Raw genomic sequence first — 15,032 nt, 5'->3', positions numbered from 1 at the left:
AATTAACGACATTGTGTCCCTCAATTTCCTTATCTGTAAAATGGACCAAAAATACCTGACCATTGTAGTAGGGATAAATCATGATGTATGACAGTTCTTTAAGCTCTTATGAGCAGAGGTGCTATATAAACCCAAAACATTATTATTAGTAGTGGAATACAGTAAAACCTATCACGCTATAAATGGGATTTTTAAAATTCAGTCATTTAAAATGTGGGCTGTATTATCGAGATGTTAGTGAAATGACCTGCTTGGTCCTGCTGTGGAGATAGATGCCAACTGTCAGTCACATTACATCCACATTCTTATTACTGGGGAAGTTTCACTCTATCTACAGTTTATTTAGCATTTAATCTGTGCCAAGCACTGTTCTGTATGCTTTACACATATTATTTAATCCTCATGACAGCCCTATGAAGAGTCTCAACTGTCATCTTATTTTGAGAGAATAGATGTGTATGAGTGTTTTGTTTTGTTTTGTTTTGCCCTGTGATTCTTCTTTTATATTTATGTTACCGCTTTGTTTTGGCTTTGTTCTTTTGGTATATACATATACAGGATCCAACACAAATAATGCCCCTTTTTAATTACAAAATCATGAGCATGTAATTCTGTAACATAATATCACACTCAAGCACACCATATGACATTTTAGGTGAAATGTTCAAATTAAAATTAGAATTATTATACTCATATTATTACTCTACTAACCACACTCAAGCAGGCCTTACTTCTGCCTGACCCTGTATATTAATAAAGAAAAAACTTTAAAAAGTTGTGTATGTGTATATATATGTACATATACATATATATAGCAATGGCCAAAAGGCTTCTAGTTTAACATATATTACAACCTTATGCATATTATAATGTTCATCTTTTTCCCCCACAAATAAAAATGTTAATGTCTTGATTTCTCCCCCCTCCCATTTGAAAGGCAAGGTAACATTTGCATTTTAGGGGATTAACATTGACTAAAGCAATTTTTAAAATTATTTTCTAATAGAATGGCCATCAGTCCAGGAAGTGATGCTGCTTTCTCCAGTCAGAACTCAACGCTTTCAGAGAGTCCTCGAACAAAGAAATTTCCACTAACTGAAGAGGAGATATTTTATATGAATTGTAGAGCTGCCTACTTATCTGTTTTCAAAAGCAGCTTAGAAAACATTATTTCTAAAGATCAACTTTACTTAGGTAAAAATTTTTAATTGAAGTATTTTGCTTTATTTGTTGAAAGTTAATAGATCAGAAAGACTAGAATTGGAATTACATTTTTGGATCACCCCAGTTTTAGTGGTTTGAGCAATGGAATACAATAGTGGTTTGAACAATGGAATACTACATTATACTATTGTGCCATTTTCTATAGTTATATATTGTAGAATTTTCAAAATAAAACTTTCATGTTTATAAAGGATAGAATAGTATTTTTAAACCTTCTATCAGTTACTTGCTTAAAAATTTTTTTTAAATTCTCATTTTGGTACTTTAAGATTTACAATAGAATTAAAACACTTTTGGCATCAGAATCACTACTTTGAGTTTTACCTATATTTAGGAAAATGCAAAGGGTATATAAAATGGGGTGAATGGTTGTAGAAGATAAATAAGTGAAATTTTAAAGGAGAATTAAGAGTTCTGAGTTTGGATGTGTGTTTGTGTGTGGTCGGGGTAGGGTAGGAGGAGGCTGGTCTTTTTTTGCTTCTCTCCATGATTATATTTTAAATTCCTCTGGTTGCAAATATCCCCCAAAACAATGAATTTGGTCCTTGCCAGGCATATCAAATGACTTGGAGGTCTTCAATATTAAGAGTGTTAAACAATAACACTGAATACTCATGTTATTTTCATCAAGGCTAATAACTTTATGAGTAGAGAAAATGAGATATTTTGCCAACTTTAGAAGCAGTTTCCTTAAGTAAAAAAGCTGACATATTTTTGCAACATTTTGGGTTTATATTCAGTAAAATCTGTCTTTGAGAAAATCCATTTGGGGAATATAAAATAGTTTATATTTTACTATAAATTATACTTTCAGTTTTTCTCTTTACTCTTTTGACACTAGGCCAAGATCACACAAGTTTAAAAGTTTAACATGGGCCCTGATTAATGTGGCTCAGTTGGTTGGGCATCATCCTACAAAGTGAAGGGTTGCCGGGTCCATTCTTAGTCAAGGCACATGCCTGCGTTGCCAATTTGGTCCCTGGTTGGGGCATGTACAAGAGGCAGACAATCGATGTTTCCCTCCCACATCGATGTATTGTCTGGGGGAATAATAATGCATTGTTTGTCTCTTCAGTGCTATGTACACTTTTGGTTTTATGGTGGGGTACTCTTTGTAACATGGTAGTGACTGATTTCACAATATCTAGATTTTTAAAAAATAGTAGTAGTATAAATCAGTGATGTCTTTTTCTTACTACTATGTCTATATTCTTCTGCCATGCTGCATGTAACACGTGTTTTGGCACTCCATTTCAAGGTTAGATAGAGTAGTACCAGTACCGGAACTTGACAATTCCTTTATTCCCCATCTTATAAATAATATAGGTATTATAGACTTATGTCAAAGATTAAAGTAAACTCTTGCAAAAGATGAGTATCTTGTTGTAAACCTTTAAACAGCTGCAGTTACATAATGTTTTTACTGTTATCAGACTTAATAATGGGTTCCAACTCTCTTGTTAAAAATTATATTTTATTGATTATGTTACAGTTGCCCTGATTTCTTCCCCTTTGTCTCTCTTCACCCAGCACCCCCTACTCCCTCAGGCAATCCCCGCACCATTGTTCATGTCCATGGGTCATACATGTAAGTTCTTTGTCTACTCCATTTCCTATGCTGGACTTTACATCCCCATGGCTATTCTGTAACTACCGATTTGTACTTCTTAATCCCCTTACCTCTTCACCCATTCCTCCACATGCCCTTCCCATCTGGCAACCATCAGACCCTCTCTGTATCCATGATTCTGTCTCTGTTCATCTGGTTTGCTTAGTTTTTTAGATTCAGTTGTTGATAGATTTGTATTTTTTGCATTTTATTGTTCATAGCTTTGATTTTCTTCTTTTTATTAAACAAGCCCCTTTAACATTTCATATAGTAATGGTTTGGTGATGATGAACTCCTTTAGTCTTTTTCTTGTTTGGGAAGCTCTTTGTCTGTCCTTCAGTTCTAAATGATAGCTTTGCTGGGTCAAGCAATCTTGGCTATAGGTCCTTGCCTTTCATGACTTGGAATATTTGTTGCCAATCCCTTCTAGTCTGCTAAATTTCCTTTGAGAAATCAGCTGACAGTCCATGGTAATTCCTCTGTAGTCAAATTCTTTTCTCTTGCTGTTTTCAATATTCTCTTTTTACCTTTAACCTTTGGCATTTTAATTGTAATGTGTCTTAGAGTGGGCCTTTTTGCAACCACCTTGCTTGGGATTCACCTGGGAATCTCCAAGCCCATCACAGATAACAGCCATCTCAGATTGCTTTACAGCTCAGGCAAGGTGGCCCCAGGTAAAACAAAGGTGGGGGCTGACCTTGGCCTGCACCACCCAGGGAACTCCAGAGCCAGTGCACCCAGTGGAGAGGCTATAGACCATGTTGGAGCATCACCACCCAGTCCTCTGCACAGCTGACGCTCCATGAAGGGCGGAGGTTGGTGGTCAGTGGTCACAGCCAGTCCTTGCAGCTGACTGGCTTGGGTAAATCCCTCCTGTTGACCTGCCAACAACAACCAAGGCTCAACTACAAGATGAGAGTGTACTCAGCCCACATGAAGGGTGCAACTCAAGCACACAGCTTGGGTGATAAGGGAAGATTGTGCCACTGGATCCTATAGGACACCTACTATATTTGGCCACACTACCAAGACACTGAGTCACAACAGTTCTACCTAATACATAGAAACAAACACAGGGAGGCTACCAAAATGAGGAGACAAACATAGCCCAAATGAAAGAACAGATCAAAACTCCAGAAAAAGAGCTAAATAAAATGGAGATAAGCAACCTATCAGAGGCAGAGTTCAAAACACTGGTTATAAGGATTCTCAAGGAGCTTAATGAGGATCTCAACACCATAAAAAAGATCCAATTAGAAGTGAAGAATACACTAATTGAAATAAAGAACCACTTACAGGGAAACAACAGTAGAATGGATGAAGCCCAGAATCGAATCAATGATTTGGAACAAAAAGAAGTGAAAAACAACAAATGAGACAAGAAGAAAAAAGAATCCAAAAAAATAAGGATAGTGTAAGCAGCCTGTGGGATAGCTTCAAGAGGTATAACATTTGCATCACTATAGTATCAGAAGATGAAGATAAAGAGTAAGAAACTGGAAATCTATTTGAAAAAATAATGAAAGAAACTTCCCTAATTTGGTGAAAGAAGTAGACTGCAAGTCCAGGAAGCACAGAGAGTCCCAAACAAGATGGATGCAAAGGGACATTACAATTAAAATGCCAAAGGTTAAAGGTAAAAAGAGAATATTGAAAACAGCAAGAGAAAAGAATTTGACTACAGAGGAATTACCATGGACTGTCAGCTGATTTCTCAAAGGAAATTTAGCAGACTAGAAGGGATTGGCAACAAATATTCCAAGTCATGAAAGGCAAGGACCTATAGCCAAGATTGCTTGACCCAGCAAAGCTATCATTTAGAACTGAAGGACAGACAAAGAGCTTCCCAAACAAGAAAAAGACTAAAGGAGTTCATCATCACCAAACCATTACTATATGAAATGTTAAAGGGGCTTGTTTAATAAAAAGAAGAAAATCAAAGCTATGAACAATAAAATGCAAAAAATACAAATCTATCAACAACTGAATCTAAAAAACTAAGCAAACCAGATGAACAGAGACAGAATCATGGATACAGAGAGGGTCTGATGGTTGCCAGATGGGAAGGGCATGTGGAGGAATGGGTGAAGAGGTAAGGGGATTAAGAAGTACAAATCGGTAGTTACAGAATAGCCATGGGGATGTAAAGTCCAGCATAGGAAATGGAGTAGACAAAGAACTTACATGTATGACCCATGGACATGAACAATGGTGCGGGGATTGCCTGAGGGAGTAGGGGGTGCTGGGTGAAGGGAGACAAAGGGGAAGAAATCAGGGCAACTGTAACATAATCAATAAAATCAATCCAATAAGCATAATAAAGTTACTAAATTATACCTATGTCTTAAATATGGGAATATCTACTTAGTACATGTTTTGGGCATAATGAATTTTACTCTGAGAAAATTGTTCTGTAATTAATAGTTTCTTTAAAAAACATTTTGTTATTGAAAATTGCAACATAGATATGCTGAGTTATTACTTGGGGTACAGTTCTTAAAACTGGATGAAACACCATCTTGTTTTCTATGGGTTTTCAATTTCAAATCACAACTTCATTTAGGTCCTACTTGTATTTCCAGCTTTTAAGGGTAAAGGTTGACTGGGGGTGGAATGCTAAAACATTTATTTTGATTCTCTTGAGAGATGAATTAAGGAATTATCCAATTATGAACTAGGCAAAATACTTATCTTTTATTCTTAGGTCAGAGTGGTAATCAGAGTTTTTGTCTACATCCAGAATAAATCTGTAGAAATAAAAAAAAATTTTCTGTTACCTCCAGTGTTACAAATTTCCACAGAGACTTTCTAGGTGAATGGAAGATGTCAAATACTACAGCTACACCTTTTGAAAGGGTGTAGCTCTGAAAGTCGCCTCCATGTGATGACTTTATTTTGTTTCTGTGCCAGAGCTTTAAGTTATCTAGGAATGATGCACTGGCATTATCTGGAGAATGGGAATATTTCTGTTGGGCTGTGGACTTCTACTATGTTATTAGCTATTTCATGAATATGGGTAGCAATTTTACACTTCAGATATGAACTTTCTATTTAGATTATAAAAGTTAGGAGCCAAGAAGCTTGTATCTCTGCAAAAAAACAAAGTCACTTTGTGTTATGTTTGTACACGTTGAATGTTCAATATAATGGACTCACAGATATCTGTATCGATTACCCTGATCTGATTTCTGTTTCCTTGAGGATATATATATCTTTATTACATTATATTACATAATATTCAGATTATAATTTGTAGTGTTGATTGACAATGCATGATCTTACGACATCTCACCAAAGACAGTTTGAAATATTCAATATAAGGTTTTGTAATATAATTTGATAGCACAATTCAGGGCAGTTATACCTTTTAAAATTCTGTTAATTTCTTTTATAGTGCTTAGGATACCTGTCATTGATTCATTTTAGATAGTATTGAGTCTTACTATGCAGAGGTTTATTTACATATTACCCAGTTATTCCTATTCAACTGTACAATATACCTACAATTGTTTGAAAGCATTATATTTTAGTGTGATATGTTTGCATATCACACTAAACATACAAAGCTTTTCTTACATAATTCTTTGTCTTTCATGGCTTTTAAAATAGGAATGTCCAATGAATAAGTGGTTATAGGACTACTTTTAGATGTTCTGGTTAAAAATGAAAAGTGATTTGACCATTGCATCTCTACAACAGTCTCTCAAAGTATATTGACATTCTTGATTTTTAACAGGGCTATGGATGTAAGTGGATACTTTTCTTGCATGTATTTTGACATTTGGGACATGATTAATGTCTTGAAACTCAGTATCTAGCAATGATGAACATTTTAGGTATCATGCCATGGTGTCACTACTAGTTTCAAACTAATTATTTCTTCATTTTATTAAGATATTTCTTGAACCAGGAAAAGTAATAATTTGTTATTTTTGCAGTTATTATGTCCTCAAAACCATTAGCGGTTGTCTTTAATCTTTTTCTCTAATGACTGTAATGGAGTAAATCAGATATTGTCAGGTAATTAAACTGTGTAGGTTGAGAACTAATTGTCAAAATAGGGACAATTTATTTAACTCCAGCATTAATAAATCAAGAATCTTTATCTGGCAACATGTGTGTGTGTGTGTGTGTGTGTGCGTGTGTTTATTTTTTACAGTTAGGCATACATTGATATCACTAGATTATCAAAACCAAAGGTACTGTATTGGCATCTGTGTACTTTTGTATAACATTGTTATATATAATGATTTAAAGAAAAATATACTTAAATACCAATTCCAAACATAACTATAAAAATAATACTTGTTTTATTGGGCAGCTCTTCAACATGCAGGAAGAAATCCATCCCAAAAGACTATTAATAAGTATTGGACTCCTCAAACTGCCAAACTGAATTTTGATGATTTTTGTATAATTTTAAGAAAGGAAAAACCTGTTTCAAAAGCAGAACTGCTAAAATCATTTAAGCAATTAGATGTGAATGATGATGGCTTTATTTTACACACTGACCTTTATAAACTTCTCACAAAGGTAAGATCTGTGAGACACTTTTGTAATATGTGTATTTTGCAAAACAACTTGGAATCTACCTTTGGCAACCAAAGTCCACATTAAAAAATAACTATTTCATTGGCAGGTGAAATGAATCGCATGTATGTCATTTATAACGTACTTTAGGATCCTTCTGGATGAAAGGTGCTTTGTAAATAAAAGATAGAGTATAAAATTGAGCCCATGTTGCAATTCCCTTGTGTTTCCTTGCAGTTCTTTCGAGCTCAGAACTCTGCAGTGATTCATATGTGATAAGTAAAAGAGAAACAAAGTATTAATGGGATTCAGAATCCATTCTGTTTCTTGGTACAATGTGAGAACGTATCATTACTCTAATTTTAATAGCAGTTATTACTGGATCTATGTTACACATTGTTTAAATTTAGTAAACAAATTCAGTACACTACAAAACAATAAAATTGTGAAATTTTATTTTATATGTTTCATTCTTAGTTGACATAATACTCATTCTGAGATTTATAATGAAATCATATATGCAAAATTGTAGAAAAGATTAAAATAAATTTCCATTCTCCCTATGCATAGCAAAATGATCATCATGTTGCTTTAAAATAAATCTTATATTTTTTCAGAGAGGTGAGAAGATGACTCTAGAAGAAATAAATGCCATAATAAATTTGGCCGATGTAAATGCTGATGGCAAATTTGACTACATCAAGGTACATAAGCTCATATTGATGTAAATTTGCTTACTACATAGAAGTGTTTTTAAAGGAGCACGTCTTTTTAATGTTGGCAATAACATACTTATGTATGTGTACTGATTGTACTTGAAATTTAATCTCTCCAGCTCCACATTTGTAATCTGATGACAATGTTAAAATAACATGACCAAGTTAAAATATGTGCATGTTCACATAAATACACACACAAACTTGCAGACTGTCCTCAGGAATATGTCTTTTTGGGGGCAGAAGAATCATAGAATTACTTAGAACAAATGCAAGTCTACATGTCTTATATAAAACTAATAATAAACCACTTGTCTTTGTGTAACAGTCATTTTCACTCAGAGTATGACTTCCTCAGTGAATCATGGCTGCGTTTCACGAGGTCACTTGGGGTGGTCAGTCTAATTCAAGGAAATAAAATGAGTACCCTAGTTCAATAGGAAATGTACTCCATCTGTCAGTCTGTTCCTTGCCTACTAATGTGCATTTGCTTTCTTTTCCCAAATGTATGATTGAATGTTTTACCTACTGGACTGCTTTTTTATTTCCTGTAGTTTTGTAAATTATATATGACAACCAATGAGCAATGTCTCAAAACCACTCTAGAAAAACTGGAGGTTGACAGTAAACTGAGGCGTCAACAGTTTGGGAGCTACATCGAAGGGTTCCCTGAAAGGGACCCATCACCACGACCAAAACCATCACCTAGAATCGTAAGAAAAACTGATCAGGAAACATTCTCAAATAAAGGTATTTACTTTTTGACACTAAAATTTTCTTAATTAAGAATGGAGGGTTAGTTTTTCCTTCCATCTTCACTTATCAGTGATAAAACAAATGGGAATCCAAATTTTGTCAGCTAGTGTTTCTAGATTTTCTTAGCTATAAAAATCTGTTCAACAAAGATGTTAATTATGGAATTTGACTTAGTTATGCTCGTTATATTTTATTAAAACTAAAATTCAGGCTAAAAGATGACAATTGAAATAAAGAATCTTATTGGTAGCCCATAAATTAGAGACCATTAAAGTCTGGTAAATATAAAATTTCTGACTTTATTTCAATAGGAAGAACAATGAGAACACAGGCATTTTATATGACATTGTGTTTAGAAACATACATTCTATTGACAGCTTTTCATAATGCAGGACCAAATAACTACTACTTGTTACAGGTGATACCCGGAGTCCTTTACTTGCAACCACCAGAAAGTTCAAAACTTCTGTTTCTTTCACAATTACCATGGGGGCCAATAGTAACCGAAACTCGAAGCTAACTGAGCCAAACTCAATAAAGGTATAGTATTTTAAATTAATACATAAGACTTTTTCTGAAAAAAATTTGACATGAAGTTTATTAATAGCTATTTGGTGTCTACAAAGAATGAGTAAAGTTTGTGAAGTAATTCTTTGAGGTTTTTCCATGGGTTACAGCATTTCTACCTATATACTAGTTATAATATTTTAAAGTGAAAATGATGGATAGAATAATATTAAAAGGTCTTCAGTTTGAAAATGTTGATTCTTCATTTTTTAACTTGATTAACAGGTTATCTAATTATGTATTTTGCCAAGCATTTTTTGTTTTAGTAAATACTTTTCATGGGTGTTTCTTATAAATAAATCATTCATTCAATATCAATTCCTATGAGAGAAAGACAACAAAGTCACTTTGCTAAGTCAATATTTGTAGAGTGTTAATATTGATCTTCTTCCTTTGTTTTCCCCTTCTAGATTCAACCTTTACTAGTTTTCTTTCAACAGAAAATAATAGCTACAGAAATATAAAACATTAACTGGAAACTGCTCGGATACATTAAAAATGTGTACCTAGAGACCTCTGTAAAAGGGGGAAAAATGGTTATGACCACATACTATAACTGCTGTTAAAAAACTGAACTGATTGTTCTCAAGAGCTACATTTTTGTTTCAAATAACAACTCTGTATTTGTAATTGAACTCTGAAGTCCCTTATATCTTTAAATTGCTAGACAGTGACATTTGTTCTATATTAAAATTTTAAAACATTATCTCCAAGGAATTTTGGTCAGACTGTTCAGGAATCTATACACCCTAAGCAATTTGGTGTGTATGTCCAACATGTTCACATACAGTATTTTGTGTTCCAGCAATATTTTCCACCAATAGAAGCTTTTTGTGTTTTGTAACTAAGTAAATGTTAATAAAATTAACTTAGTTAACTTGGTTAAATTGCTTACCTTATTCAAAGTGTCAATAAATATAAGTTTAGCTAGTATAGAGATATAAACAAATGTTAATATAGTTTATATTAGAGCAGTGATATGACTTTTACCCTGTGTCCTTCTCATGTTAATCGGTCCCATACTAATATAATTCCCTTAATTTAGTTCTACTCAATGGATATTTACTAATAAGGTAAGTGTATGCTATCCATTTCATTTAGTTATAAAATATGGGCCTTGAATTTTAAAAAATGTTTTTTGATTATTAATATACCAACATAATACAGCATAGTATTTATTTTATTAATTTACTTCCAAACATTTATTGAGTGACTGCTCTGTGCCAAGCACTATTTAAATGCTAATCTAAGAGCTTTGGAGACAGATCTGTGCTTGAACTTAGCTCTGTGAATTGGTAACTGGGAGGCCCTTGGCAAGTCAGTCAGCAGTCCTTCTGAGCCTCAGCTTCCTGAGACTCACCATATATATATATACATGTATAAATAAAATTATATATAGTGTGTTTTTGAAAGATTAAATCATCTAACATATATAAAGCCTTTAGCACAATGCCAGGGACATAGTATTCACTTTAATAAAAAATAGTGTTGTTCATATTATTATGGAAATGAGAAATGACTGTAGGTCTTTATAAAGGAATGACATGATAAAAGTATATTTTTTAAGAAAAGTTATTCTATTGTATACTGTGAGAGACCTCAAATTAGGGAGAATATCTGAGAGGCTGATAGAGTTATTCAGATATAAAGTAATGATAAGACATTTGACTTGGGGTGGTGAACACACAATATACAGATGTTTTATAGAGTTGTACACCTGAAACCTATATAATTTTTTAAATCAATGTCATCCCAGTAAATTCAATGCAAAAAATAGAGATTAAAAAAAAGAAAAAATAAAACAAAGTCATGATAGTTAGACCTGTCATGATAGTTGGGGAAGCCGTAAGCGCAGTGAGGAGACGACCTAACGGACACCGCCCGAGTGGTGTGCAGCCGCGGCAAGTGTGCAGCAGCAAACTCCCTAAGTTTTGCATTTAAGGAGCAGTGCCGATCACTGGGAATTAGGTAAAAGGTACTGGAATTTAATGATTAGGAGAAGATGGCATACTGTCAACATTCAAATTCAGTAGCTTTCATGTAAAATTTAATGTCTTTAGGAAGTACTTTGTAGCCTTCATGTTACTTACCTGACTTTTTATATCTTATTTCTGATCTGGTTATTGCCCACTGTTGTTTACCATCTGATATTTTTTAGGTGAGCTAAAATAATTTTAAAAAGTCCACGAGCCTTTTGATATTCAGCAGGATTCAATTATTTGTTTTCATTTTACTTTTCTTTTTAATCCTCTCCTGAGGACACTATTTTTTTTTTATCGCTTTGGGAGTGAGGGGTGGGGAGATAGGAGAGAGAGAGAAAGAGAGAGAGAGAGAGAAATAGAAATAGAAATAGAAATATCCTGCCTCCAGTACAGGGCCCCTGGCCTGGCCTGGGTCAGGATCAAATCTACAACCTTTCAGTTTGGGACAACATTCCAACCAATTGAGCCACACCTGCCAGCGTTGTTTGCATTTTACTTCAAAGTTACTTTATAAATTTCATGAATTTAATATATTTCTTAAGTTTTATAACAACTCTGAGAAGTACTTGGTTATGAGTATAGTCAATGCCTAATTTGTTTTATTTGGGAGCGGTAAAGTAAATCTCAAATAAAAAAGAATTGTGAAATTAATTCTCTTCACATACTTTAAATCTATTTTAAACAAGTTTGGGTACCTCAGTTTCATTTCTAGTGGAGATGTATGGAATGGAGAGAAGGGCCTTTTCAGAAATTAAAAAATTATTGTATTGGGGTACACATAAACCAGATTTTAAACCGTAAATCCACACAATTGGGAAGGGACCTGAATTACAGGAGGAAAAATAAGACCCATATAGGGACTATACTTGTATTACTTTTTATAGGCCATACATAGGTACTGTATCACTATTCTTTTTTTTAATCCTGAATTCTATCCATTTCCTCAGGATTTATAACATACGAGGAGTGTCAGGAATATTTCTTTGAGAGAAGAATAGCTTTAATTGGTAGTCATGACTGGAATAAGAGGAAACCCCAAACAATGTGTGATAAACTCCAGAGGTGCAAAACTTCCTATATCCAGACTTCTCATTAAGACTGTACCCACATATGTACTTTGCAGATATGCATGTGTTGTGTAACACATGTTACATATATCCACATATAGAACAATACAAATGTAAACATTTTAAACTTGAAGTGGTTGTCTAATTTAATTTTTGTGAAGACACCAAATACTAATTTTGTTAACAAAAGTTTCTTATGTTTTAAAAATGTCAATCAATTTGACATCAATTAGGTGGCAATCTATATCAATTTTTCCCTTTAAAAATAATCTATTTTACATTTTTAAAGTATGTACAGTTTATAATCTTTAAAAGCAAAAAGTTCAATAACTGTTTACCTATTTGTCTTAATGAAAAGCTAATAGCTCCTGGCTGGCATAGCTCAGTGGACTGAGCACGGGCTGAGAACCAAAGTGTCCCAGGTTCGATTCCCAGCCAGGGTACATTCTTTGGTTGCAGGCCATAACCCCCAGCAACCGCACATTGATGTTTCTTTCTCTCTCTCTCTCTCTCTCTCTCTCTCTCTCTCTCTCTCTCTCTCTCTCTCTCTCTCTCTCTCTCTCTCTCTCTCTCCCCCCTCCCTCCCTCCCTTCCCTCCCTAAAAAAAATAAATAAATAAAATCTTAAAAAAAAAACAGAAAGAAAAAGAAAACCATTTAAAAAAAAAAAAGAAAAGCTAATAGCTTTCTAATAAGTATGTGTCAAACAGCAATAATGATGATGGTAATGATTGCTTAATAATTCTACCTTACCTAAATCTTTAATAATAATACAGAAGTTTATGTCAAAACAAATCACATTCTTTAAGATGTTCCAAGAAAAATCTAACTTTACAGATTTATTTGTTTTTTGATAGCTAGAATTTTCAACTTCACTAGTTTTTATTTGTGCTTTTCAGCATTTTCTTATACATTGTGAATGCAAAATAAGTAAAATTTGTCTATGACAAATGAATTAACAGTTCTTTTCCTTTTATATGAATTTATCTGAATTGGTAGAATATAGCACCACCTTATGTCCTATATAAGAATTACAACTACTATTTTATTTTTGCTCAGTGTTGTCAAAAGTTACATTATACATGGATTTCTTACTCTATCATTCTAAATTTTTAAAAAAACTAAATCTTTTCCATTTTTCTCATAATGTTCATTTTTAAATTAATCTGTAATCCTTTCATATTGATTTGAGTGAGACAGCCAATTTGTCAGTATTTTTTTTCTTTTAATTCATAACATTTTATTCTAGGTCTTAGAGAAAAAACTTAGTGTGATTGAAAATCTACTTGTTTTTGCCCTGGCTGGTGTGGCTCAGTGTGTTGGCATTGTCCCACAAACCAAAAGGTCTCCAGTTCAATTCCTGGTCAAGGCACATGCCTGGGTTGCAGGACAGGTCCCCCAGTGGGGGTGAACAAGAGTCACCTGATTAATGTTTCTATCACACATTGATGTTTCTCTCTCTCTGTCTTCCTCCCTTCCACTCCCTCTAAAATAAGTAAATAGAATCTTTTTTTTAAAGAAAGTGTATTTGTTTTAAAGAAATTTTTGGTTGAATAAGCATAGTGTGTTTAATAATTCAGGCAGATCTTAAGAATTTGAGTGCTTCTTTTTAAAAAGGAGAGCTACAAATTCTCCTAGTAATGTTATTTAGTATTCAAAATAATCTGATTATTACTCAAAGTTTGTTTGCTATTAATAATATGGCACCCATCTTCTATTTTATAATAGGTGCTGTCCTAAAAGTTCCCAGCCTTGCTAATACTGTATTATAGTATGCAGGTTGGCTGTCTTTCCAAAGAAACATAAATTCCCTTCTATGTGTACCTTTTCTAGATTTGGAAGTTAGGAAAGACTTCTAATAAAAATGTTTAACTTGCTTCCCAGCAGCTACTCCTGTCAGCTCATGGCCCTGCCCCAGAAGTACCATTAGCATGTGGAGAAATTCTCTCATTTTTGAGTTTCCCAAATGCTACAGAGTATATTCACTACCAGTGCATCTGGTGAAGTGCATTATTTTTTTAGCTTTATTTAAATATTTTTTAAACAGTGGGGGGTTTGTATAGTCATGATTACAATACAAATTTAAGAAAAAAAATTTAGCTACCAAAAGCTACCTTTCTTTTTAGTAAGAAAACTAAATAATTTGTTTATTTTAACACTTCAGTGTATGGATAATTCCACATGATAATGCTATCTCATAGTCTACGATGATCATCCATCAACATGAAGTTTATTTAAATTCTAGATTTTAAAAAATCATGGCAGATATTTAAGTATGAAAAAGAATAGCATTTTGAGTACAGCTTTTGGTTGGAGAAAAGTAAGGAGATGTGGATTCCAGCTCTAGGTCTGCAGTTAACAAGATTTGTAACTCAAACATATCACTATTTTTCAGACTTTCACCAATCAAAAGAGAAGTCTGCATTAGATTGTTTTTTAGTCTTTTAACTTTAATGTTCTGTAATTCTAAACTAGTATCCCTTACCATTCCAGGTGGGTAAATATAAAAAAATATGTTTATAAAATATATTAGATGAAATTCCATCTGATAATACTATAGTCAAATTGATTGAAAGGAAAAC

General features: G+C 33.5%; 1 protein-coding gene across 2 annotated transcripts in view; it reads left to right on the top strand.

The window, feature by feature from the left end:
- Positions 1-15,032, top strand: part of EFCAB7 (EF-hand calcium binding domain 7) — a 55,728-nt gene that overhangs the window by 1,330 nt on the left and 39,366 nt on the right. For both annotated transcript variants that reach the window (XM_045835491.1, XM_045835490.1), the window contains exons 2-6: positions 1,007-1,194; positions 7,155-7,366; positions 7,981-8,067; positions 8,634-8,829; positions 9,254-9,375. In XM_045835491.1, coding sequence (XP_045691447.1) covers positions 1,008-1,194; positions 7,155-7,366; positions 7,981-8,067; positions 8,634-8,829; positions 9,254-9,375 — 804 coding nt within the window. In that variant the 5' untranslated portion in view covers position 1,007. The remainder of the gene's footprint in view (positions 1-1,006; positions 1,195-7,154; positions 7,367-7,980; positions 8,068-8,633; positions 8,830-9,253; positions 9,376-15,032) is intronic.

This window comes from Phyllostomus hastatus, unplaced genomic scaffold, assembly GCF_019186645.2.
Source record: "Phyllostomus hastatus isolate PE091 unplaced genomic scaffold, TTU_PhHast_1.1 phas_contig_209, whole genome shotgun sequence".
NCBI lineage: Eukaryota > Metazoa > Chordata > Mammalia > Chiroptera > Phyllostomidae > Phyllostomus > Phyllostomus hastatus.
Note: the sequence above shows the minus strand (reverse complement) of the source record. Positions and strands in the feature narration are given on the sequence as shown.